The following is a 26289-nucleotide window of genomic DNA, read 5'->3' as shown; positions in this document are numbered from 1 at the left end:
ATCTTAAAAATCAATATAATTACTTTTGCATACACCAGGGTCATGAGAATTTTTTTTTTTTTTTGCATAATTTTTTTATTTATTTTTTAGAATCTTCCTTCATATTGATTTTACATTATACTTATATCATGCCAAAAAAAAAAAATTAGACATGTTTTCTTCATGTTGTCATCCTATCTTCAGTCTCCCTCCCCACTTCCCTCCAGAATTAGTTCCTCACCCCACCACTGTCCTTTGTGCTGCCATTGTGGAAGTAAGTCAAATTATGTTAAATTTGGTAGTTACCCGTTTACTTGGGCTTTGCCATTTTATCTTTTAAATAAAACCCCATATTTTTCAACTAAGGTTTTAATGTTGTTGATATATATAGCTCTTCCCCTTGTGTGCCTTAGCATGTTAGAAATTCAAGTCAACACATACGTACAGACAGATAATTGGGATACATGTGTGTTAGTGTAATGAACAAAAAAAAATCATTATTTATAGAAGTATTGATGTTCAATTAGAAAAGTATAAAACGTTTATCCTTCTTCTTTTTTTTTTTTTTTTTTTTTTTTTTTTTTTTTTTTTTTTTTTTATATTAGAAGACAACCATACTTATTCATAATAAAAGTACTGGGAAGGCAGGATCTTATCCAAGTCACCTCTCTCAAGATCCCACTCAAGTTGGAATGGTGCTGGGTTATGACTTTTTAACGATAATCAACAAAACAATTCACAAACAACGACTACTTGACAAATACATGTAGTGAAACAATCCTAGAATGCACAACCAAAAATATAGACTTGGTATCAATCTTTAAGTACGTCTTTCATATCTAAAGCTGGTATTTATATTTTTGGATATCTTTTCTTTTTATCATTCTTTTTAACTTTTAAATATAATATATCTGGATATATGCCTCTGTTTTGTGTGTGCACATGCACATCTGTGTATCAACATATTCCTGAATTGTGGACTTGATTACTTAGATATTATCTGCAGGAGGAGGTAGGAAAGGTGGATGATGATGAAACAGAAGAATCTATTATGCGTTTGCAAGTCAATAAATCATTTGGCGAGGTTTCTTTTCTTTGCAATACTCCTCAGCCTTATACGGTTCAAGTTGTTGATCTATGTAGGGTCGTGCGACTTGATAAACAATGTTTTAAGGAAATCCTGGGGATCTCTTTCTCTGATGGGCGGATTATCTTAAACAATCTCCTTGAGGTAAATTGTGCTTGCAAATATCCATTTTCATCTTACTCTTCCTTCCATTTGATCTCTGTTACCCAAAAATATGGTCCATGAGAGATAATTGTCAATGCCTTTGTTGTTTTCTGAAAAGTAAATTTAATTGTGTCTACTTGCTGGCAAAATAATTGTCTTCTATTTACTGAGAAGACCCAGAAATCTTGTCAGTATATATAACATTCTAACACTTCAATCAACAACAGGGAAAGGACTCCAATCTCCAAAGAAAGATTTTGGAATCAGATATCACACTATATATTGGACAGCATGAATCAGAGCTGGCTATGAGGCTTAATTGTGCGGCCTATGATGGAGATATTTATCGACTAAAACGTTTGATCAATGCAGGAGCCGATCCCAATAAGACGGATTATGATGGAAGATCGCCTTTGGTATGGATTTTAGAAAATTGAGTTACATTTTAATTGTCAAATAGAGTGCTAACATACCCTCACCTTCCTTTTTAATTTTTGTTAACTAGTTCATACTTTTTTCCTAATTGCTTTATCTTAGTAATATAAACTGGAAACTTTGGTTTTTTTCTCTAAAGAGTCTTGGATGAGGGAAAGGTTAGTGAATCAAAGGAGAATCGTTGGAGCCATATAAATTTATGTGGCACAAAGAAAAGCAAAAATGTTTGTTGCTTTTACATAGAATAGATCTAAAGCTAATTACAAAACCAGCCAATTACTCCCAAATTAGTGGGTGAGATTTCCACTCCCAATTATTTTTTGGAGAAACAGTACCTCGCAGTATTATTCATTAACTAAAGAGAATCAGAAACTACTGAATTTAAAATGTCTGGAGGAACATACTCCATCCAAACTAATAATGGAAAAGAAAAGCTAGCTCTCCATGCTAAGGCATGAGCGACACAATTGCCTTGCATCCTAGTGTGAGAGAAGGAATAGGCTCTTAATCTAGGTTGCACTGACATGCCATTTTTGGTGACGTACCGGTGTCCGACATGGATACTTGTACGACTCGCCGGACTCCGGTGTCCGAGCAGTGTCTTTTTTTTTTTTTTTTTTGCTTCTCCGACACGGCTTTGACACCGTCAACCCTCCCTCTGGCCTCTGGCCTCTGTCCCTCGCCAGTGCTAGATCGGGCCGATCAGCGAGTCGGCAAGCTCCATAGACAGTTGCCGTCAATGCAGTGCCTTTTGATCTCTCTCTCTCTCTCTCTCGGTGTCGACAGGACGGACAGGTCCAACTCTTCTCTTCTCTCTCTCTCTCTCTTTTTTTTTTTTTTTTTTTTTTTCCAGATATGCTTTGGCCAACGTCACTGTCACTGTGTTACTAATAATGCGATTTAAAAAAAAAAAAATCCCACTCTCACTGTCACTGTGTTATACTCTATGTGTGTGTATATATATATATATTTTTGTTTCTTTACTCAGCCTTTTGCTTTATAAATTTATTAAATTATAATGTTTATTATGAATTTAGTGATTTTTGTTTGTGTGGCCAGCCCTTTTGTTTTATTGTACTACTTTGGTTGTTAGTTTACTTATTTGTAGTTCTTACATAATTTAAATTCTAGACATAAACCTATTTTATGTCTAAAAATATTAAAAAAATGCCTAAATATAAAATTAATTAATTATTTAATTGCCGTGTCCATGCCGTGTTGTATCCTTATTTTTCAAAAATTGCCATTCCCCCGTGTCCGTGTCCGTGTCCGTGTCTGTGCAACTTAGCTCTTAATGAGCCTGCAATAGACATGAAGTCTTTAACAAGATGACCAAGAGGTGAAAGAGATTGAACCCCCTCCGAAAGAGCTTTGAAGACCAGTTCTGAGTCCCCTTTGAATATAGCTTGCTGATAGCCAAGTTCTACTGTAAACTGGGCTGCCCCTCCTAGCAGCCAATATCTCTACCAGTTCCACCGATGTAGGCATAGCAATTTTTTCTGGTAGGGCCGCCAAAACTGTCCCACTGCCATTGCTAATAACGACACCGATTCCTGCCTCAAATGTATCAGCACAAATAGCCCCATCATAGTTAATCTTCAAAGCTTCACAGTTTGGAGGGTTCCACTTTATAGGGACTGGGTTTGGCTTCTGTGGTTTTGCAGTGGCTTTACACTGGAATTTCGACAACAAAGATCTTGCGTAGTCTAATATTTTTCCTTGGGGGGAAACTCGGTTCTTTGTACTGAAGTTTATTTCTTCTAGTCCAAACTGACCAAGCAATCATGGCAAAAATCTCCAATTGCCAAGGTTGTTTATCAGCTACACTGGCTAGGTCGGAGAAAGAGGCAAGGTGTGGAAGTCCCTCTGAATCCAGTTAAAACCATGGTCCCAAATACAATGTAGATCATCACAATCCCAGAGAGCATGGATAGTATCTTGCTCACCCTCAGAGCATTGAGTGCACAGAGAGTTATCCAAACTCTTCCACTTTCTAAGATTCATCTTTGTTGGTAAGGCCTTGGAGCAAGCACACCACATGAACGTTTTCACCTTATTTGGAACATCCAATTTCCAGATGCGAGACCAGAAAGTTTTTGCCTCTGCATTATCTGAACTTGATGTCCTCTCCCTATCATCCAACGCATTGAGAAGCTGGTATCTTGTTTTAACTGAGTATGAGCCCATTTTGCATCTCGGCCAGATCGTAATATCTTGCTGCCTAGTCATACATAAAGGATAGCTAGTATCTTCTGGGCTTCAAAAGGTAAAAAATCATTTTCAATTAGTGGTACATTCCAGCCACCCGTCTCCGGCTCAAACAACTGGGTAACAGTAGCACCTGTAGGAAAATTACCACGGGGTGAAGCCAACTTTGTAGACAAATTTCCAGGCAGCCAACAATCCTCATAAATTCCTACTGTTTCCCCATCTCCAATCCTCCACTGCATCCCATTTGTTATAACCCTTCTAGCTTTTAGAATGCTTTGCCAAGCATAGGAGCCAAATGACACCTTAGCATCAAAAATCGATCCATTAGGAAAATACTTTGCTTTGAATACTTGGTAGAAGAGGGAAGATTGGTCATTCCACAAATGCCAAACTTGTTTTGCTAGCATTGCCTCATTAAATTTTACCATGTCTTTAAAGCCTACCCTTCCCTGAACGTTTGGTTGACATAAAGTCTCCTAGTTCTTCTAGTGAATTTTCCTCTGCCCTCCTCTTTGCCCCCACCAAAATTTACTAATCATCATCTCAAATTCATGGCAAAGGCCAACTGGGAGCTTAAAACAAGTCATAGTAAAAGTTGGTATAGCTTGTTCCATCGCTTTTAGCAAAATCTCTTTGCCTACTTGGGATAGTAGCTTCTCTTTCCGGCCTTGAAGTTTGTTCTAGACCCTTTCTTTGATATAGTTCAAGCTTGCCTTATTATTTCTCCCCACCATAGCTGGGAGACCAAGATATTTTTCATATTCTCTTATTTTAGGGACACCCAAGAAATTTATAATGTCCAATTTCCTCTCTTTTGGTACAGCTTTGCTAAAGAACATTATAGTCTTACCTCTGTTGACTTCTTGCCTAGATGTGTGTTCATACAACGTCAGTATATCTTGAATCACTTGGAGATCACCATATTTGCATGACAAAGTAGCAAGCTGTCATTTGCAAAAAATAAGTGAGTGATTCTAGGCCCAACTCTACACAAGGAGAAGCCTTGGATCAAATCATCATTGACAACTTTCTGAATCAACCTATTTAAGCCCTTGGAGCACAACAGGAAGAGGTAAGGAGAAAGGGGATCTCCTTGCTGAATCCCTCTTGATGGTCTAATGTCCCCATTCGGTTCACCATTAACTAAGATATAATATGATACCGTACTAATGCAATACATGATGACAGACACCCACTTTTCACTGAAACCCATCTTTTCCATGGTTCTCCTCAGAAAACCCCACTCTACTCTATCATAAACCTTTCTCATATCCAACTTAAGGGTCATAAAACCTGTTTTTTTGGATTGTTGGGTTTTCATGTGATGTAGTGTTTCAAAGGTAACCAAAACATTATCAGAGATAGATTTTTTAGACTGGGAAGCACTCTGAGATTCAGATTTTGGACACCAAATGAGGTAAGATTTTCTTAAGCCTGTTTGCTACCACCTTAGAGATGAGTTTACAAATAATATTGCACAAATAGATAGGGCGATACTCTGAGACTCTGATTGGACTTTTGACTTTAGGAATTAGAGTAATATAAGTATGGTTAATAGAGGGAGGGATAGAATCTAAATTTAAGCAGTGCAAAATTGCTGTAGAGACCTCATCTCCTACCTGTTGCCTTCAGAGATTCCATTTGTTTAAGTACAGCTTTATCTTCTGTTCTGGTGAATTCTTTAGACAAAGTAGCATTCATTTCAGCCGAGGCTGTCTCTGGGATGGGGTCCACTGCTAGCTCAATCTAACTGGGTTCCAAGGATGTAAATAAATTCTGGTAGAAGTGAGTACAGCCGAGACACTTTCCTCAGACGAACATAATTCTCCAAGAGAATTTTCAAACTCGGTGATCTTGTTCCTCCTGTATCAATGTGTTGCACGACTATGGAAAAAACGTGTGTTTTGATCCCCTTTATGCAGCCAAAGAGCCCTTGATCGTTTCTTCCACATATTCTCTTCTCTTACTAGTAGTACATTAATCTATTTTTTTAATTGTTGAACCCACGCCATACTGCCTCCTCATAATACAAGATCTTCAGCTTTACGCAATTTCTCCTTTTTATCTTTCAAAGATCTGATAACATTCCCAAAAACCATTCGGCTCCACCATGGTAATTTCTTTTACATTGGTGAATCTTGCCTTCAACTCCCTTCATCGGTCTCCCTTCAATTTCACATAACTAGGCTGATTCCATGGCTTCCCTACACCCCTCCTCTTCTAACCATGTCTGTTCAAACCTCCAAGATTTCTGAGATTTTTTGGGGATCCTAGGAAGGGTGTTAAGTATAGGTTTATGATCTGATGACCCACACTCCAAATGCACCACCTTGGAGGTTAGGAATTTTGCTAACCAGTCTGTAGAAGCAACAGCTCAATCCAGTATTTCCCGTTTTGTATATCCTTCTCGTCGTCCATTGCCCCACATAAATTTTCCACCCTCGTAACCCAAATCCTTGAAGCCACATTCATCCAGTACATCCCTAAATTCTTGCATTTGTCTTTCTGGCCTTATGCTTCCACCTTGTTTCTCTTGAGCCCTTGTAATCTCATTGAATCCCCCGCACAACACCATGGGATTGAGTATTTAGCCTTTAGTCTTCTTAAAGTTGCCCAAGCCACTTGATGGTTAACAGCTTTAGGTTCCTCGTAGAAGCCTGTAAACCTCCATTCATTCTCTTTGCCTTTATTAATGGTAGCACCTATATGATTAGGAGAATAAGTATCAACCGAGAAATCAAAATCATTTTTCCAAAAGACAGCCATACCGCCTCCCCTACGTTCTCTAGAAAAATTAAGCATCCCACCAAATTTAAACCTCGCACACAAAACTTCTAGCCAAGATTTTTGCAGCCATGTTTCAGGCAAAAATACAATTGAGGGATCTTATACCTATATTAAATCACCAAGCTCTCGCTCTGTCTGTGTGGGTTTCCAAGCCCGTGACAGTTCCAACAAAGGAGATTCATTGGCCCTAGTGGGGCTACAATGCAGCCTCCACCAATCTTGTTGAATTTTCTTGATCTTTTTGAGAATCTGACCTTCTCTTGTTAGGTAAATCATTATAATCTTCACCTCCATAATTCTGCTTTGAAAGGATCACCAAAACTCCCACATCTTGTTTCTGCCTCGCAATATTCTTCCATTTTTTACTTCCTTGATTTTTTCCCGTAGCTGTGTCTATAGTAATATTCAAGATATCCTCGAGAATGGATGGTGTTGCATGCACACTTGGGGAAATTGTCACAGGATCACGTGACATTGAATTTGATATGGGAATAGGAGTTTTATTTGGGAATTTTTCCAAGCTCGTGCGAAATTTTTTTATCGTGATTTGAGCCTTCTCTAGCATCAAACTTTGTTAACTCCCTATCAATTTCAAGAATTTTTCTATTAAATAGCTCACCACCATGAATCACTGGGTCATTATTAAGGCTTCCTTTGAGAGTTCATAAGGGAATGTAATGGCATGGAATGGAATGAAATGTATTTAAACAAGGGAAATGAATGGAAAAGAAAGGAATGGAAGGGAATTAAGCAACCTTGATTGGATGTTTTAAAATAAAGGAATGAAAATGAATGGAATGTAAGTAATCTTGTTTGGGAGTAACATAAAATGGAATAATTTTATGACAATATTACTATTAGACCTCTATTTTAAAATAAAGAGTTGAATACATAGGGGTATTTTGGGAGTTTTAGCAAAAAATTCATTAAATCTATTTTATTCCCTCTCATTCCTCTCAATTTGGGGGGAATAAAAATTTGAGGTTTAAAGGGAATAGAGAGGAAGGAGTATTCGCTTCTATCCATTCCATTCCATTCCCTCCCACTTAAACTCCCAAACAAGGAAGGAAAGAATATTCTAAAATTATTCTTTTCATTCCTTTTCATTCCATTCCCTCCTCTCAAATGAGAACCAAATTGGCTAAAATTTAGGCTCTCAATAGTTGAATCCTTTTGAATTTGATTCACCTCAATTTCATCCGTAAAATCTGTAGTATCCAGATCTTGGGGCTGATTATCTGGGGCTGAGTTCACCGGATTCACCCTAGTTGCCGGCCTGAGATTTTCATCTCATTGGTGTTCCGTTGCCTTCTGACTCTTCTTTTTTGCTGCACAGAACTTTGGGACCCTCACCACTGATTTCCTAGCCATAGAGACTGGAGCAGCACTAATCCAAGAATCATATTCTTGATTTTCCAATGATAAGGTACCCTCTGTTTCCATCCACAGATCATAGTCTTTATCATTGTGATCCAAGCACCTACACCAATAACAAATATTTGGGAGCCTCTCATACTTGAAAGACACCTAACTCTCCTTGCCTTGCCCTGAGGATATAAGACTATCACGACAGAGGGGTAAAGATATGTCCAATGTTACTCGAACTCCCCATCTCTGTACTATATGTATTTTTGTTTACGTCACCAATAGCTTCACAGAGATCCTCAGCCACCCCTCTGTTTAGAAAATGTATTGGAATGTCATGCTCCTACACCCACAGTGAAACCTTATCAAAACTTAGCTCCCTAATGGGGGTATCATTCTTATACCGTTGGAGCACCACAAGGTGTTTATTGAAGCTCCATGGTTCACTAGATAAAATCTTCCCTACTTCCTCATTGTTATCGAAAACGAATAGAATTATATGATTTCCTGCAGATTGGACTTTGAAACCTTTTTTAAATTGCCATAACGGATTGAAGGTGGCAGAGAAAGTTCAAAATCCTTGGTAGAGGTATGATCATGAAGTTACCCATCTTTGGTAGAGAGTTATCCCCACAAAATGTGGCGAGGGTCAAGGGGGGTCGAGTACTAAAGCGTGCAGGAGAGCTCATGGATGTGGTCTTCGGCGAAACATTCATGAAGGGTGGGAGAGCTTTTCTAAGCATTTGTCTTTCTTTGTGGGTGAAGGTACTCGTATCCGTTTCTGGCATGACAGGTGGATTGGTGATAGTACCCTAAAATGTTTCTATCTTGACCTCTATTTGTGTTCTGCTAACAAGGATGCTTGTATCTTTGAGGTGTTGTGGCTTTTGGAAGGGGGTACTGTTAGAGTTTGGGATTTAAGGTTTTATAGAGAATTTGAAGACTGGGAACTAGTTGCATCGTATTCTCTCCTTGAGCTTATCCAATCTCGTATTCCTCGGGGTGATAGGAGTGATACTCTTTGTTGGCGGCTCAAAGGAGATGGTAAGTTTGATACCCAGTCTTTCTACCATGCGATTCGAGGAACTCAAGATTCTTTGTTTCCTTGGAAGGGTGTTTGGAAACCAAAGGTTCTAAAGCGAGTGGCTTTCTTTTTCGGATAGCTGCTCATGGTCAGATTCTTACTTTGGATAATCTTATGATTAGGGGTCGCTCTTTGGCAAATCGGTGTTGCTTGTGTCGTTGTGATGGGGAGTCAGTGGACCACCTTCTTCTTCATTGTCCTATTACATATACCTTATGGACTTTTATGCTTCAAGCTTTCGGTATTTATTGGGTTATGCTAACAACGGTGGCGGGATTGTTATTTTGTTCGCATCAATGGCTTGGGAATAATACTTCAAATATTTGGAATTTGATTTCAGGTTGCTTGTTGGAACGAAACCGTCGCTCCTTTGAGGGTACTGAGAAGACTTTGGAAGAGTTAAAGGCTTTATGTGTAGTCTTTTTGAGTGGTCTCGCTATTGGGCTTTACTGATTGCTCTTCTCTTTCTGAGTTTATGTTTTCTCTTAGATTAGTTTCCTGATTTCCCTCTTCTTTGTTATTTGATTTATCCTTTTCTTGTTGTTCATCATCATGAACAATTTGAATTTTTACTTTTATTTTCATTAATAATATTTCTTTGATTACCTATAAAAAAAAAGAAGGTTCAAAATCAAAATTGGTTGAAACGTGAGAGCATCAGTAGATTAGTTGAGAAATAATTTTTTTTTTGTTTTCACACTTGATATCCTTTTGATTTTAAATTTTTCAAGATGCAAACTGTGTGCGAATTCTTGAGGTGGTTTTCATAGTTATATTAGTGAAGGGAGCCTCACGTGTTTCAACAATTTTAACATGGCATCGGAGCCATGTTTTTTCTTTTTTAACATAGTATCAGAGCTACAATCTCTGTACCTAATCCACTTTCGTTGTTGCTTCTGCTGTCAGCATAAGAGCCCACACTTAAGATCTAGATCCATGGGAATCTATAATTGGACTCCAGAAATCTTCATCCGAGTCCTCTGAAAATTGCTGTTTCAGTGCCACACATACCCCCTGCATCATCTCAGTCCTGACCATGCGCTTCCTTGTGGCTGCATGCACCACTTCGCTTCGAACACACCCTCCATGCGTCTCATATGCATTTAGAGCCCTCATGCGCCAGTTTTATCCCGGTGACGTGACTGACCTACCATCTGACTTTCATACGTCCTTGCTCCACACAATATTTGTGTTGGAGGTGTGTTTACTTGCACTCTCGTGCCAGAGCTCTTTCTGCTGTTGTGCTTTGTCTCTGCCCAAGCAGCACATCAAATGCCTATAGAGACCGCTTTTGCACATCCTTGGCAAGACAGATTCTTTATTGTGCATCACTCACTTCACGGGCTTCTTCCTCTTTGACAGTGATATTTTTGAGGCAATTCTTGGTGGTTCTCCATTCATGCAATGGGCATGAAAAACCTTCTTTGCATTGAAGACTTTCCTTCCAAACTCAAGTTTTCTGCAAGCATTTACCTTGAGTTTGAGGGAGATGTTAGAATATATTAATTACCATAAATGTTTAAAAGATATTTTTGTATGATACCGTGGGTTAATATGGTTTGTTAATACCATGGGCTACCATAGTTTTAAGGTTACCATAGTAAAACTAATGTATTCCTATAAGTACCCTACATTGGGTTGATTGCAACATACTACTCAACACAGAAACGATGCATCTGCTAAAGGGCTTTCCACTATAGATGGGGATGTACACCATTAGGCCGAATCACGTTAATTCTCTTGCTTCCACTCTCTCCTTCTCTCTCTACATTAGTTTTTATTTTCTACTTTCTGTTTTAACATGGTACTAGAGCTATGTTTCAACAATTTTAAAATTGGTAACTGTTTTTTGTTATTTGGGGAAAGTAAATTTTCTCTTTGAAATAGTTTTTCAGAAGTGCTCACTGGAACTTCCCAATTTCTTTTTCTTTTGTTTTTTTTTCTTCCCAAGATCAACATTCTAAATCAAAACTAGGATACTGTTCTGTAATAAGCATTTGCTATGATGTCAAAAACAGGAGTTTTTTTTTGGATCAGTTCTTTATCTTGGGCTCTTTAGCTCAATAAGATGGTATTGTACTCCACAAATATGGCATGGTGTTAATATGCCATCATATACAACCACAAATTGTAAGCTGATACTGAGTTCATGACCAAGGTCTTTTATTGTCATTAGAATATGCAGTTTGTGCTGAAATATCAAAAGTATGTGTTTTGGTTCTGTTTGACCAACCCTCCCCCCTTTTTCCAGTTTACTAGGACAGGAATGAATTCTTGTATTGCTTATATTAATATGTAGTTTTGTTTTTCACAGCATGTTGCTGCATCCAAAGGATATGAAGATATTACTCTTTTCCTTATTGGGCAGAGAGTGGGTGTCAGCATTTCAGGTCAGCTTTTAAAATAATTAATCATCCCCACCCACCCTCCAAGAATCCCCTGTAGTCTGTTATTCTGTACATCGTTTAGTGGGCTTCTAGGCTAGTGCTCTTCCTAAGATGGGTAAGTGTAATTTCAGGTGCGCCTGGGGTCAAAGTCCTTGGGTTTCTTTCAAAATTAAGACCTTTTACAAGTTACAACTCTTGTAATGGATAATAATAATAACAATATATTTAATTTAGTTTAATCAATATATATATATATATAAAAGCAGAGACCTCATGTGAGAGAGCATGAGATTTTGCCAAGTGGCACACTGTATGAAATTCTTTTGATTTAGACATTTACCTCATCTAATTTAGAATTTATGTCAAACGATTAAGTAATTGTAGATGCATTTAAATGTACTAATAAAATTCAAAAAATTCGTATATATTTATAACTTTAAGTGCTTTGGATTGATATGGATAGATCTAAAAAGTCATGAGAAAATTGAGAACTAAGAAAAAATTTTCAATTTCCAACATAAGACTAACTTCAATACAAATTTGCAAGAGTCGGATTTAATAAATTAGATAATATGATATGATTATTTGTCTCCATATTTGTCTAATATAAATCCTCATTTGTCCAATATAATTTCTCGCGTAATATCTTTGGTTCCCTTTCTAAGAGGTATGCTAATTTCCAAAATATTATGTTCATCTTAAATATTTTATTTAGATTTTATGTATATGTTTTTACTGATGTAGCATTGGAATGTGTTTAGATTGGTTTTTTCATATTGTGTGTCAATTTAAATTTTTGATTTTTCGTATGATGCATATATATAGTTGGTAGGGATTTGTAGTATTTTTGGTGTTTTGGCTGCTTTTAGGGAGGTTAAATTGTGATATTATTATGTCACTATGACATTATTGTTTGTGTTGTCGTATCATGAAATTATAGCAGTTTTTATAGCTAATTGATTAGTGATGGATAAAGACTCATAGAATAGAGGCTTTGGGTTACTATTCTTTTTTGATAAAGCATAATTAAAAGAGGATCCCTATATCTATCAGGTAGACTAAAAAAATATCTTTGAAAGTAATTAGAAACATTCTATGTCACAAAACTATCATTCTTTCAATTTTCATCTTATTATAATTACGATCTTAAAAATCAATCTTTTCTTCAATTAAAATGTTAATGTGCCTTAATTTTATCTATCATGTCAATTCTGAAATTGAAGAAAAGCTATTTTGAATGACATAAAAATTATAGGTGTTGAAATAGTGGAGATAGAGACTTTGGTGGCATAAGAAATGTAGAAAATAACACCATAGAATCTATATATAAAGCATAAATCATACAAGAAAAACACCTAGGAACCAACAAGTTTGTAGGTGACATTGTTAACTGTGAGTCTGTGACTAACCATAATAGTATTCATGAAATCAATAGGTCATAAATAATTTTTTATAAAATTTATCAAAATGCACCGCGCATCGCATGGGATATTGGCTAGTTAGCTTCAATTCAATGACCGATTTTTATTTTTTGGCTAGTTGTAAAAGTCTAAAGCTATCAAAACTTAAACATGTTTACCATATCCAAGTTTTGCATTTGCCAACCATAAAAGTAATAGCAAAAAGTCAACAAACTAAAAAAAGATGAAGAAGAGACTACTAAATTTTGAAAATTAAGGCTGCTAATTGATGTGTCTAGGATGTTTATCATGAAATGGATATTTTCTATGAAAATATCTGATCACCATCAATTTTGTAAAAGACTTGCAAACTCAGTTTCTCAGTAAACTCTTTCTTGTATTTTTCCATCAATCAAAAAATCAAATAAAGACGTTTTTCGAGGTTTAGAAATTTGATGTTGGAATGGAATCATTTTTCTTAAACCATCAGTAATTGGAATAAGCTTCCTCGTTAAAGTGATTATTTCTTATTATAAAAAGATGATGATTTCTTCATTTTTACACCTATACATTATTTTCACAAGATTTTTTTTTTGTCTAATTATTTTGCATCTGTTATCATTTTTAGCTTTTTTTTTTTTTTTTTTTTTGGGGTGGGTGGTTGTTAACAATGAGTCTTGAACACATGATCACACCCTCCATCTCATTATAATGGATGGAGGAAGTATCATTTGAGCCAGAGCTCATTGGTACCTATTCATTATTTTTACAATTTTACTAAAATATTTCCAATGGTTGATTGTTATAAAAAGATCTTGTTTTCCTGGAGTCCCGCAAGGAAAGTTCTGGCTCCATGTAAATCTCCTTGCAAGTCTCAGATATATATTAACTGGAACACCTACAATTATTTTGGAATTATTATTTCAAATTTTATTTATCTCATGGGAGATTGGATTATTTTAAAACTTTCATTTTTATTTTGAGTTGATATGGGGAATAGATTTCATATCTTTCTAGATAGGGATAAGATTTTAGATTATCTTTAGTTGAGAGTTTTATGGGGAAATGATCTTTTGTAATACTAGAAGTGCTGTAAAATTTGATATTATAGATTTTCCAAATTTTTAGGTGCTGATTCCTAGCAGCTTAGGTGCTGATGCCTAAATTTTTTGCTAGGTTCTTATTCCTAAGTTTTCTGCTAGGTGCTGATTCTAGGCAAACCCCTTAGTGCTAATTTTTAAGTTTATCATTTAAATTTTTTTTCTTTTATCTTCCTTTTGGTATTGTCTTTCATCAAAATTTAGTGATAAATGTTGATTAACTATGTGTATTAGATAAGTTTGGAAACACTCCCTTGCTTGAAGCCATCAAGAATGGGCACGATCAAGTAGCTTCTCTACTCGTTAAGGCAGGGGCAGCACCTACAATTGATGATGCCGGTAGTTTTCTCTGTATGATTGTTGCAAGGAGGGACTTTGAGTTTTTAAAAAGGGTTTTGTCCAATGGCATTAATCCAAATGCCAAAAATTATGATTGTCGAACACCACTTCACATAGCTGCCTCAGAAGGGTTATATTCAGTGGTAGAATTACTTCTAGAAGCAGGAGCAAGTGTTTTGTCAAAGGACAGGTATAATCTGAAGAATTATCTGGTTTTTAAGACAAGTATGAAGCATGATCCTTTTTAAGCCAAAAGCAGTTTTTCAAGTACAAAATAGGGGATTGTACAATGAGGAAGTTGTTTTGAACTGATTGTACATTATGTTCTACTTGACATGTTTTTGCATGTCTCATTTGGGTTTAGCATTGCGAATTTGCGATCAATAGGATATGGTTTCATGATTGTTTACACTTGATTATTAGATAAGTAATTAATATTTATATCAATTAAGATTACATAACACTGTTAGTTTTATCTCATTGGTTTAGATGGTCTTGTAAAAAAAGACTTCTTGTCATTTTTAAATAAGAGATCTTGGATTCTTTTGGCATTTGGACAACTTTGACATTTGTTGTATAAATTTTCTATGATTGAGAGATCCTACCTTGCTAAATGTACTAAACCACTTACAATTTATCTTTATTGATTTTATGCCAAAAATTCACCTGTATAGTCTCTGCACCACATGCATTCTAGTTACATAATTCTATAACGTGCTATGACTTGATTCATTTTAACCTCTCATTCAAAGGCACTGTCCCAGTCCGCTGACTTTGTGTCCAAAATGCATGTTTTGCAAAGAAAAATAATTTTCCATTACAGATTAAAATGAGAACTTTGAATCTCCTTTGAAATGTATTCAAAACTCAAAACTAATATTGTTAGACACATTTCCATAGTTCGTGTCATATCCTCTGACTGTACACACTTCTTTTCAAATTTTCAGTTGCTTTGGCTTTCTTATACATACTCTTTTGGAAGCTTTAGGATATAGCATATCAAAATGTTAACATATACCAATTACATTGATATTTTAGCATTCGTTGTTTTTATGGTTAGAATGTTTCTGTGTGATTAACTCAGAAATACAGTTTTTGAGAAAATATTTTTTACATGAGATGTCTACAGTGGCTCCATAATTATTTTGGCTAGAGCATGGTTCTAAAATTTAATGTTCCCTATCCTAAAAATTTTTCAGTCGTCAAGCATCAATTGTTGTCAGAATACATGAAAATGGCAAAAGGGAACACTCTTTTAGTCCATAATAGTTAATAGAAATGCTTACTATCTGCACTTGACTCATCACTGGCTTTATTATGAAAGAAAGAAAGCATGTAGAACTAGTGCAAACAAAATGAACTATCCATAACTTTGTGTGTTTTTGACTACGTAACTTTTCCAACTAGAGTGACCTTTGTCAGCCTATCTTCTGCTTGCAGATGGGGAAATACTGCACTGGATGATGCCCTTATAGGCGGAAATAAGAATTTGATCAAGCTGCTCAAAGTTGCAAGAACTTCTCAGCTGTCTGGGTTATCTGATTGTTCTCAAGAAATTCGAGGTATGAAGAAAAATGTACTTATCACATATGGCATACCATCCTAGATTTTATTGCATAACAATTGTTGACTGAAAAAATTACTGACCAAAAAATGCACAAATGAAGAGCATCAAGGCTTTTCTCTTTCCTACTCCAGTTTCTGAATTCTGCCCTGCCCCTTCCCAGGTTTTTATTTTTCTTTTTATTTTTTAATAAAAAGAAAAAAGAGTGTTAAGAGCTTTGTAACTTAACTGGCACCTAGCACCTCTTGGTATTTCCACGAGAGACATCTAGGGTTCAAAACACCCCATCCCCTATTATCAAATTATCAAAGAAAGAGGAAAATGTTTGGTTTGCCTTATTGGATGTAATAGTAGTACAGTACAAAGAGATGGTAAATAGATTTTGCTCCCACTTCAGTAAGTGTAATTTACATACACAAACACATAAATGGAATCCCCCTGGGGTTCTTTCTCTCTCTCTCTCTCTCTCTCTTCAAGCTACCAAGGATTAGTTAAGGGCAAAATAAAATTCAGGTTCCATTTGTTTCAGCATAACAGAAAGTATGACTTTAGATAAAACAAAATGGCAAAAAAGAATACATATAACTGACTTTGACTAATCTTTTGAGGATCCATAGCCAATCCCAAAAAATTGGGACTAAGACTTGGTTGTTGTTGTTGTTTCGGCATAAATGTTTTCTGTTTGGAAAATATTTGAAAATATTTTTAGGGAAAACTATTTGTTTTCCTGTGTTTGATTATCTTTTTGAAAATGCTTTGGAAAATATTTATACCGTGTTTGGCTTGTTCAAAAAATTACAAAATTTTCTTGTCATTTTATATAGATATTAGATACCAACTTTATCTCACCACTTTAAAATATTAATACTGAAAAACTCACTTAGTGTATAAAACACTTGTAAATTTTTATACTCCCAAACACAAATTTTTTAAAGCAAGCTTATATTCAAATAAAATATGTGCAGAATATGAAATATAAGCAATAATTAAATTAGCAAACTACTCTAAGCCATTAATTAATCACAACCAGCAGAAATTAAAAGCCAAGAGTAAGGGAAAGGGAGATGCAAACACTAGATAACACCGGCACGTGTTATCGAAGAGGAAACCGAAGAACTAGGCAAAAAACATTTTCGTCGCTCTCTAAGCAGTAAATGATCAACTAGAAAATTAGTTGGGATACATGAATAGCAATAGACGCTTTAAGCCTAATTTACTCAATGCACTTAAGCCCTCCAAGCTTCTTGCTCTAACAAGGTTTTGCTCTAACAAGGTTTTGCTCCAACAAGGTTACGTCGAACCGCGTTTTCTCTAACTTTTCGGATCCTGCAATTAGCCCATTGCATCAACCAATATGAATTGGTTCTCTCTTGAACTGCTTTCCAAACACCAAGAACCTTCTCACTATTCTAGAATTTGGTGAGGTAAGGATTTGGTTTATAATCCACTCATGAGGATGACAATGGAGAGGGTGAGAGTAGAGGAATTTGGAGAATCAATTAGTGTATAAGATTGTGGATGAATCAATCTTGTTTTTCTCTAGGGTTTCTCTCTCAAAATTCTCTCAAGAAGCTCTCTCTCTTCTCTACATTTCGTGGGTATAAGGGTATTTATAGTAGGGTATGAGATGGAACGTGAAAGGTCATTTTTTAGCAATACAGGGTGCACTGGCGAGTCACTTCGCAACTGGGATGAGTCGTGAGTTCCAGTTGCCAATTACCAGACTAGGCCAGACTGTACTTTTTGTCCTGTGGAGATTCAGCTGTCCTGACTCTTCATCTTCCTGTATGCTTTACACTTGTGCTTTATTTTGGCGAGTCACTACTCGCGAGTCAGTCACGAGTCACCTTTTTGTTGCACACTCTTTATCAAATCTTCACACTCTTTCGCATACAACCCTTACATTATTCCCACCTAAATACAGAGTTTCTAAATGTTGAATTACAAGCAAATTTGGCACGGAATAAAGCCAACACATAGTTGAATAAATTCAACTATAAATACTAACAACTAAAATTTACCTAAAAATAAGCAGTATCAAAATAAAATTATTAAAAATTACACTAATGGGCACAATCAAAATGAGAGAGTGCAACAAGCGTGTGTATGTGTTAAAATACTTAGTATTCTCAAAAGAAAAAATAGTGGGTAAATTTCACATTGGAAAATGAGAATGAGTTAAAGAGGTTTAAAGCCTGTGTTGTATATTCAAGAGTTAGACACTTTTGGATATTTATAATTGTCAATTTCTTTAAAACCTTCTCCCGCTCTCATTGTGTGTGTGTTAAAATACTTAGTATTTTTTTTAAAAAAAAAAGAGTGCAACAACAAAAAAAATTACTAAACAATTAATAAAAACTATTAATTAAACTTAACAAAAAAAATTTACTATCAACTAAAAATAATAAAGAAAGAAATATTTGCAAGGGTTTATGTGAAATAATGGATCAGCACTGGGGAGTTATGCTAGTGTGATGCGATGAGTGGCATTAAGGACATTCTCATCCTTCTTGGCAATGGCGCTGGGGACCTTCTTGCAGATCAATATTGGCTCAATTGTTAGGGATTGCAAATGGGCAGGTTTGGGATTGGTTCATAAACAGGTTATGTATTATGTTACCCATTTAATTAATAATTTTAAGGGTATGTCAGTAATATTAGAGGTTTTGGAGATATTTTAATCATTTAAGAGGTTTTGGAGATATTTTAATCTTTTAAGAGGTTTTAAGGTTCTTTTGGTCATATTGTAGGCTCTGAGGCATTTTGGTCATTTAAAGGTTTTGGGGCTTTTTTTTTGGGGGAGGGAGGGGGGTTAGGGGTATTTCTATTTTTTTAGAAATTTTTAGGCTACTTTGGTCATTTAACGGTTTTTATCTTTGTTATTTTAGAAGTTGAGGATATTCCAGTCATTTTGAAGGTTTTGAGAATATTTTGGAAATGGTGTATATTTTGGAGATTTAGGCCATTTTATAGATTTTAAGGATTTTTGAGTCATTTGGAGGTTTAAAGGGTATTTTGGTCACTTTAGAGATTTTAATGGATTTTTTTAAAAATTGTTTTGGAGGTTTACATGGTATTTTGTGCTTTCAAGGATTTTTTGGTTATTTTGAAAATTTTGAGGGTATTTTGTCATATTTGAGGTACTAAGATACTTTTGTCATATTGTAGGTATTTGTCATATTTGAGGTACTAAGATACTTTTGTCATTTTGTAGGTTTAAGGTATTCTTGTTCTCTTAAGAGATAAAGGGTTTTGTGTTCTTATGAGAGAGGGGTGTTTTTTTCTCTTAAGGTTGTTTTCATAAAACATTTTAAGTCCTAAAGGTGTTTTTCCTAGTCAACAGAAAATGAATTCTATTTGACCTAGTTTTTTAGTCATCCTAAATACTTGAAAATGAAGGAAAATGTTTTATGCGGAAGCAAATGGGGCCTTAAACATTCCTCATCAAGCTGTCTTAATAGGAAGAAATCACTATTCATTCCATATATGTGATTCACGATTGGTTTACCAAGTTTGGGCCTTGTTTTGTTCAAAGTAGTAGCCTATATGTTGGAATCTGAAAATTATTGATATATTGATCTTCCTCTTCATGTTTGCTTATATCTCTCCAAGCACAGCTTCAATTCAAGCAATGCAACAAAGTATAATTATCAACATAGATGAAGATTTCATAATATTGACAAAAATAGCTGCAATAATCAGTTGTAGCCTTGTATTATTTAATCCGAGACATAACCTGCTGAATCAAAAACATAAATAGTTCAGACTCAGTGGGAACTGTTACAGTCTTTGAATTGAAAATTAATTCAATATACAATTTTTGACCCCCAGTTATGAATTTCTGAGTAACTAATTCATATAGACGATTATGTTGCTCTCAACTATGTTGTATATTCCACTGGAGCTGATTTCCCAAATTTAACCCGTAGGCTTCTCAATCTTCCTTTATTCTACTTTTTCTCCTGGCCATGACCATTATGTCAACCTTTATGTGTCTCTACTGAGAGACGGTTATGTTTCAGCTTTATTTTTTCAAAAATAAAACTTCGTATGGGTGGCTAGGTGTGTCTTGGAAGAAATTTTGATTTGAAGAGAATTTAATGTTGTTGGTACCCATCAAATTATGGCTGAAATATCAAATAGGCAAACTTTATGATATGTTCATTGGTCATCTTGTAGTACATGTGCATTGTCACACTCTACGGTTTATCAGCACAAATGTCTTCAATTGCATGTTTTTATTTCAAGCATTATGCGTGTACTCGTCCTTGAATCAACAATAGGTAGTTATCAAGAGGGCTGCATGTGCGTCTCAAAATTTATGCACAAAAAAAGTCAAAAAACTATATGGCGTGTCTACTGTGGGAACCTTTACTACTAACAAAATAAAGCTTAAAGTTGGAACTTGGTATTTCCCCTTTTAGAATATTTCCATAAGTGATACAGCTTTGACTCTTTGTAGTGCTCTGTGGTATTTAATGACATTTGAAATGATTGCTTTTCTTTGGAGAGGTAATGGGAAAACCACTTGTTCTAAAGGCCATGGGCTAAACAATGTAAGTCAAGCTACATACAGTACCAATCATACATGTGAACCGTTAATTTGTTTCCTCTAACTTTCTGCTCTGACAGTCATCATACTTGTGCTGTTATTTGCTTGAACTATGCTATTTAGGAGGCAGCTCAGTCTTTACAAACAAAACATCCACTTACCGCCTATTTGTATATACATATTTTTTTGGTCTGAGTGAATTTATTGCATTAAATGGTTTAATTTACTACTTTCATTAGTGAATTAACAAGGTTTCTATTGGCAATAACAGATGAAATGCGACAGAAGAAATGCACAGTGTTTCCCTTTCACCCATGGGATCCCAAAGAGGAGAGAAGAGAGGGAGTGGTGTTGTGGGTTCCGAAAAGCATTCAAGAGCTCATCAATGCAGCAAGGGAACAGTTGAAATGTCCAAGTGGGAATACTCTTTTATCAGAAGATGGAGGCAAAATTATCGAAATAAACATGGTTACCAACGATCAGAAGATATATTTGGTTAGTGAAGTATAAATTGAAACAATTATCTTAACTAAACATATTGGTTATGTGTAGCACTGAGCAATTTCAGAACTTCTGAACGTTGGGCATGTTATATTGTATGTATGTACACACAAATAAAAACACACACATACGTGCTTCTGTGTGTGTATTATATATCTATGAACAATAGTGATTTTAAATATTACCAAATAATTTTGACTTTGGAAGAACAAGAAACACTTGACACTGAATATGTCCAGGAGAGATGTATCAAGGTGAGAACAATAGATGGCCTCAATATTGTGGTCATTTTGTTTGTTTACCACTGTCCCTCCAATCCAATTGTGGTCTTTCACCATTTTCGGGGTTTAATGTCCTCAATTCCGTTTACCCTCACAGATCAAAATGTTATGGATAATCGTAATTGCACTCATAGACAAAGTAGTCCATTTGTGTGTAAAAAAAAAAAAAAAAACCAGAATCTATCGGAGCTTGTTTTTAGATGCAAAAACACCAGGTTTAGGTCGTTTTCACTCTTTTTTGTTTAACTTTGGCTGAGTTGAAATCTACCAACAAGGTCCCTAGGCACCCATGGTGGCCAACCACACAAGAAAAATGAAAATGATGAGTTAATTTGGAATTTCAAAATGAAATTGGAGAAGGGAGGGGGAGTCATTTAGGGAGAGGAGAAAATTAAAATGAAGAGAAATATGAAGCGGAGATAAAAAAAAATAAAAATAAAAATAAAAAAGCCGTAACAGACTTTCAAAGAAGCACAAAAAAAATCTAGATATAAAAATAGAATTTTTTTTTTTTTTTTTGGGGATGAATATTGAATACCTAATCAAAATGTGATAATAAGGAGTAGGAAACAGTGATGTTCGTTTCAATGGCAGCAATCAAAATGAGTTTTATTTGCATTGTAGCAGCATCATTATTGGGAGGGAGGTAAGGAGAGAAAAGAGGACAGTGGTGTTTTTTGTTTAGTGTTATTTCTATGACAATTGGCAACAGTCAAAATCACCATCTAGGAGGGAGAAAAAAGTGGAGATAATCTGGAAGTGAAAGTGAGCAAAAGAGGAGATAATAATGGTAAATTAAATGGGATTCAGATCCTCTAGAGTTCTTAGGGTACTCTACCAGTAGAGTTCATTAAATCCTAACCACTCTTTAATGATTTAATGATTTAGATTCTGCCATGTCAGCATTTCATTAATAATATTCTTAAAATAATAAAATAATGTTGTAAACAAAATAATTAAGATGATTGTTAATGAAATGCTGACATGGCAAAATCTAGACCATTAAATCATTAAAGAGTGGTTAGGATTTAATGAACTCTACTTGGTAGAGTACCCTAGGAACTCTAGAGGATCTGAATCCAATTAAATGAGGTCTCCCGTTAGAAAAGAGGCAAGAGAGACAATATTGTCAGCCGTTAGATCTATTGTAAATCAACGGTCTTAAAAATATGTAATTTATACCCATCTTATATATATATATATACACACACACACACACACACACATACTAGACTCATCACACGCGCTTTGCGCATACAATAATGTTTTTTATTTATTTTTTTGGTTTAGTATTATAATGCTTAATAGTGATATATAAATAACTATGTGTAATTTTTTTTTAGAAGGAGGTAAGATAACGTAGAATAGTGTTTAAAAATGAGATAGAGAACGTAAGAAGTTGAAACGTAATGAGACATTTGAATTTATTGATTGTGATAAGTAAAAAAAAAAAAAAAATTTGAGATTTGAACAAAATGAAGATGATATACTTTAGTGTGGATGGACGAGAATTTGTGATAACTGAATAGATTTTGGATAACAAAAATTTTGAAATGTTTTAAAGAATTTAAACAAAAAACCATAGAAATTTTTGAATAAGAATGAGTAGTTTTGCCTTTTTACGTGAGGTATTTTTTTTTATTTTTTTAGAAGAAGTAATTTTGTATTTTTTTTATAAAGATAATTGAAATATTTGAATTCAAATAAATAACAAATATAGATAAAAAGAAGACATTTGAATACAAATAGGTGGTGAGAATAATGTTTTTATTTTTTTTCCTTTTGTACGTGAGATAATATTACTGTTTCAACATTTTTGTTTTTTTTTGGAAAAAAAATTAAACTAAAGAATGTGTTATTTTAGAATTTGTATGAGGATATTTTGGTACGCCAAAAATTGAAGACAAAACAAGGGAATCTTTTTATTAATAGTGTATGTATGAATATATATATATATATATATATATATATATATATACTTTTATTATCAGGTTTAAGACACTAATTGGTTTTTGGTATAGGTAAGGTTAGAACCTCAGATCTCTTATTTGATGACAATAGATTTTACTAATTAAGCAAATTAGAACCTATATTTGCATGGTTAATTACAAATTTACCCAACATCAAGTCTCACCTCACCCCAACCCCCTAACACCATTATACATTCAATATAATGAAGCATTCATTATCTTTAGGGCTAATTACAACCAACTCACGTGTGATTTGACTGAAATTAAAGTTGTCTACATGTGGTTTGAAATTTGGCGCTTTACCCACTTGAAGTTAGCCCAGTTAGGGTTCCGTTGCCCACCTCTGTTAAAATAGGGCTAAATATGTATTTTTAATCTATTTTATTTCTCTCTCCTCTCAAAACATAAAAAAAGAAGAGAAAACATGATCAAAAAGTGAGGATTTTGTAAAAATTAAGAACAAACATTACCACCACTATAGAAGCTTCTATTAAGAATTATCTCTAGCAAAAATAATTCCTTCTTTCATTTATAAGCAACCAACGAAGCCATAACATCTAAAGCTTAAATCAAACCAAAAAAAATACCCAAAGAAAAAATTCATAATTTGGTTTGATTATGAATTAAAGAAGATGTTTGGTGGTGGTGGTGGAAGACTGGCGGGGTTGGAGGTCTTGGGTAGTGCTAAACAATGAGAATTATCAATGTGTTTGTTTTTAAAGCTTGCGTACTGGTTTCAAGATTCTTCATAGTATTTTATAGTGATTGAGTTATACTCACAATCATACAAAAATAATGCAAAACAAATTAAACTAGGTGTTATGAGTAGTGATTGAAAAGTGTTGCTGCAAGTTGATGCCTTGATGGAGGGCATCCATAGAAGGTTGAATTTTTTTTTTTGGTGTGGTTATCTTTTGGTTTGATTTAAGTTTTAGATGCTATGGCTTTGTTGATTGCTTAGAAATGGATGAAGGAGTTCTTGACTGAAGCTTCTATGGTGATGGTAATGTTTGTTCATAATTTTTACAAAACCCATACTTTTTGATCTTGTTTTCTCTTTTTTTTTTTTTTTTTTTTTTTTTAATGTTTTGAGAGGAGAGAGACATAAAAGAGAGCAAAAATACATATTTAGCCCCATTTTTAACAGAGGTGAGTAACGGAATCCAAACTGAGCTAACCTCAGGTGGGTAAAGTGTTAAATTTCAAACCATGAGTAGGCAACTTAAATTTCGGCCAAACCACAAGTGGGTAAGTTGTAATTAGTCTTTATCTTTGATACTAATTAAGGAGTTTCTCTTGTTTGAGACTCTTATTTTTGTGATTCAAAAATAACTCCTACACCCTATGTTTTAAACAAAGACAAAAGTTAAGGATAATTTGGTAAAGATATATATCACTAACTCCCATGTAAAACTACTCATTTTCAAAATCCTAAGTTTTAGCATGTTTTATCCCTATCTTTTTGATATTGAAATTTACGCTTTCTTCTTTTTACTTTTTTCTAGTTTCCAAAATGAAATGGTAGCAAGTTTTTCCATAAAAAGCCTTATCCTGTTTAGGACGGGCTTTTCTGTGATTCAAAATACCCTTACTCTCTACATTTAAGCACATTCAAAATTGGAGGAAAATTTGGCAAAAATACAAATTTAACTCCCACTAAAATATTGCCTACTAAAAACTCTCTTGTAGGTTTTCATATTGTTTTATCCACTTATAAATTAATTTCTCAAAAAAAAAAAAAAAAAACCACACATGTTTGAGTCTTTTAAAAAAATAAACTTTTTCTCATAAAAAAAAATACTCCTAAAATTATGAATAATTATTGTTTCATTTATTTTTTATAGCATATATATATATATATATATATATATATATATATATATATATATATATATATATATATATTATTCACTTACTACAATAAGGGTCTAGGGTTAGGTTAGACATTTGGGCAACTAGTTTATCAGGTTGCCCTAGAATCTTATCAAAATGGAAATGGAGTAATTTGAGACTTTCTATCCAAAAGATGTGTATGCCATAGATTGGGTGCGTACGCACTTTTTGTAAGTCTTGGCCAAATTAGGTCAAAAAATGGACTTTCTGGATTTGGGCTTGGTTTTCTAGTTCAGCGTTGGGCTTGGGCTTGGATTGTATAAAGCCACTTTTGGGGTTTGTATCCTTATTAGGCTCCACACATGATTTTGATCATTTTGGTAGTGAATGATTGTCTCATAGTTGGGACCGGGAGGTTCGGGTATAGGTCGAAACTAAATGGGGTTTTTACACTTGCTGTTACTAAGGATCTTTGTAAGTTTATTTTCCTACTGTTATTGATATGCTTAAACTCAACAAGTAGTCTTGCCTGACCTGGGGTTGCGTTGGGAGTGGCATCGAGGTGACGCGTTGGAGTTAGTGAGCCCTCGTTCGGGGAACAAGGATTGGTAAAACTGCTGATTGTCATGGCGCTTGTCCTTGAGGACTCGCTTTAAGGCTAACTGCAAGTGCATGCCCACAAGAGGCTAAATTCTGCCCCCTTGAATGCATTGTGACCCTTGAATGGCAGGGGGTTTAGGAGAGGGAAAGGGGCAATGGTGCGTGCCACCTAGGTAGACGTGCCCTCGACCGAATGGCTTCGAATGCAAATTGTGTTAAAAAACTCAATGATTCATGGGATTCTACAATTCACACCAAGTATCGCATTTCGCCACATTCTTCATCAATACGAGATCCTGAATATTTGTTGCTGAGTGTCATTTTGAACAAATACAACAGGCTGACGCCTGCTGGCACACCATGTCCAAGGCCGCCAGTGGGGCTTTTTGGTTCAAGTTCCTTGGCGCATTCTGTGCTAGGGTTCTGTTTTTGGTTAGGAGACACACGAGTCCTTGACGACGTGGGGACGAGGGGCAAGGCCACCTCCCATCCCTAGGCAGTCGTCACTAGTTCAAGAGTCATTCTATTGGGTAGGTCTCGACAATGATCTTTCTATAGGTTCACCTACGAAAACCTTGTTACGGCTTCTCCTTTCTCTAAATGGTAAGGTTTAGTAGATTTCTCGCAACATCATCGGTAGTGAACTGCCCATTTTGCCACGAATACTTCA

At 35.1% G+C, this 26289-nt stretch overlaps 1 protein-coding gene and 1 pseudogene across 5 annotated transcripts in view; one reads left to right on the top strand and one right to left on the bottom strand.

Moving 5' to 3' along the window:
* LOC142633122 (potassium channel SKOR-like) overlaps positions 1–21117 on the top strand; it is a 33303-nt gene extending 12186 nt beyond the window's left edge. For 4 of the 5 annotated variants that reach the window (XM_075807392.1, XM_075807391.1, XM_075807393.1 and 1 more), the window contains 6 exons: positions 986–1210; positions 1438–1626; positions 11407–11482; positions 14214–14508; positions 15759–15880; positions 20706–21117. In XM_075807392.1, coding sequence (XP_075663507.1) covers positions 986–1210; positions 1438–1626; positions 11407–11482; positions 14214–14508; positions 15759–15880; positions 20706–20944 — 1146 coding nt within the window. In that variant the 3' untranslated portion in view covers positions 20945–21117. The remainder of the gene's footprint in view (positions 1–985; positions 1211–1437; positions 1627–11406; positions 11483–14213; positions 14509–15758; positions 15881–20705) is intronic. The other variant, XR_012843809.1, reaches the window with a different exon arrangement.
* Positions 21118–25782: 4665 nt separating this feature from the next.
* LOC142633187 (5.8S ribosomal RNA) lies at positions 25783–25938 on the bottom strand (annotated as a pseudogene).
* Between the last annotated feature and the right edge of the window lie 351 nt (positions 25939–26289).

This window comes from Castanea sativa, chromosome 4 (assembly GCF_040712315.1).
Source record: "Castanea sativa cultivar Marrone di Chiusa Pesio chromosome 4, ASM4071231v1".
Lineage (NCBI taxonomy): Eukaryota > Viridiplantae > Streptophyta > Magnoliopsida > Fagales > Fagaceae > Castanea > Castanea sativa.
This window is presented reverse-complemented; position numbering and strand designations above follow the sequence as displayed.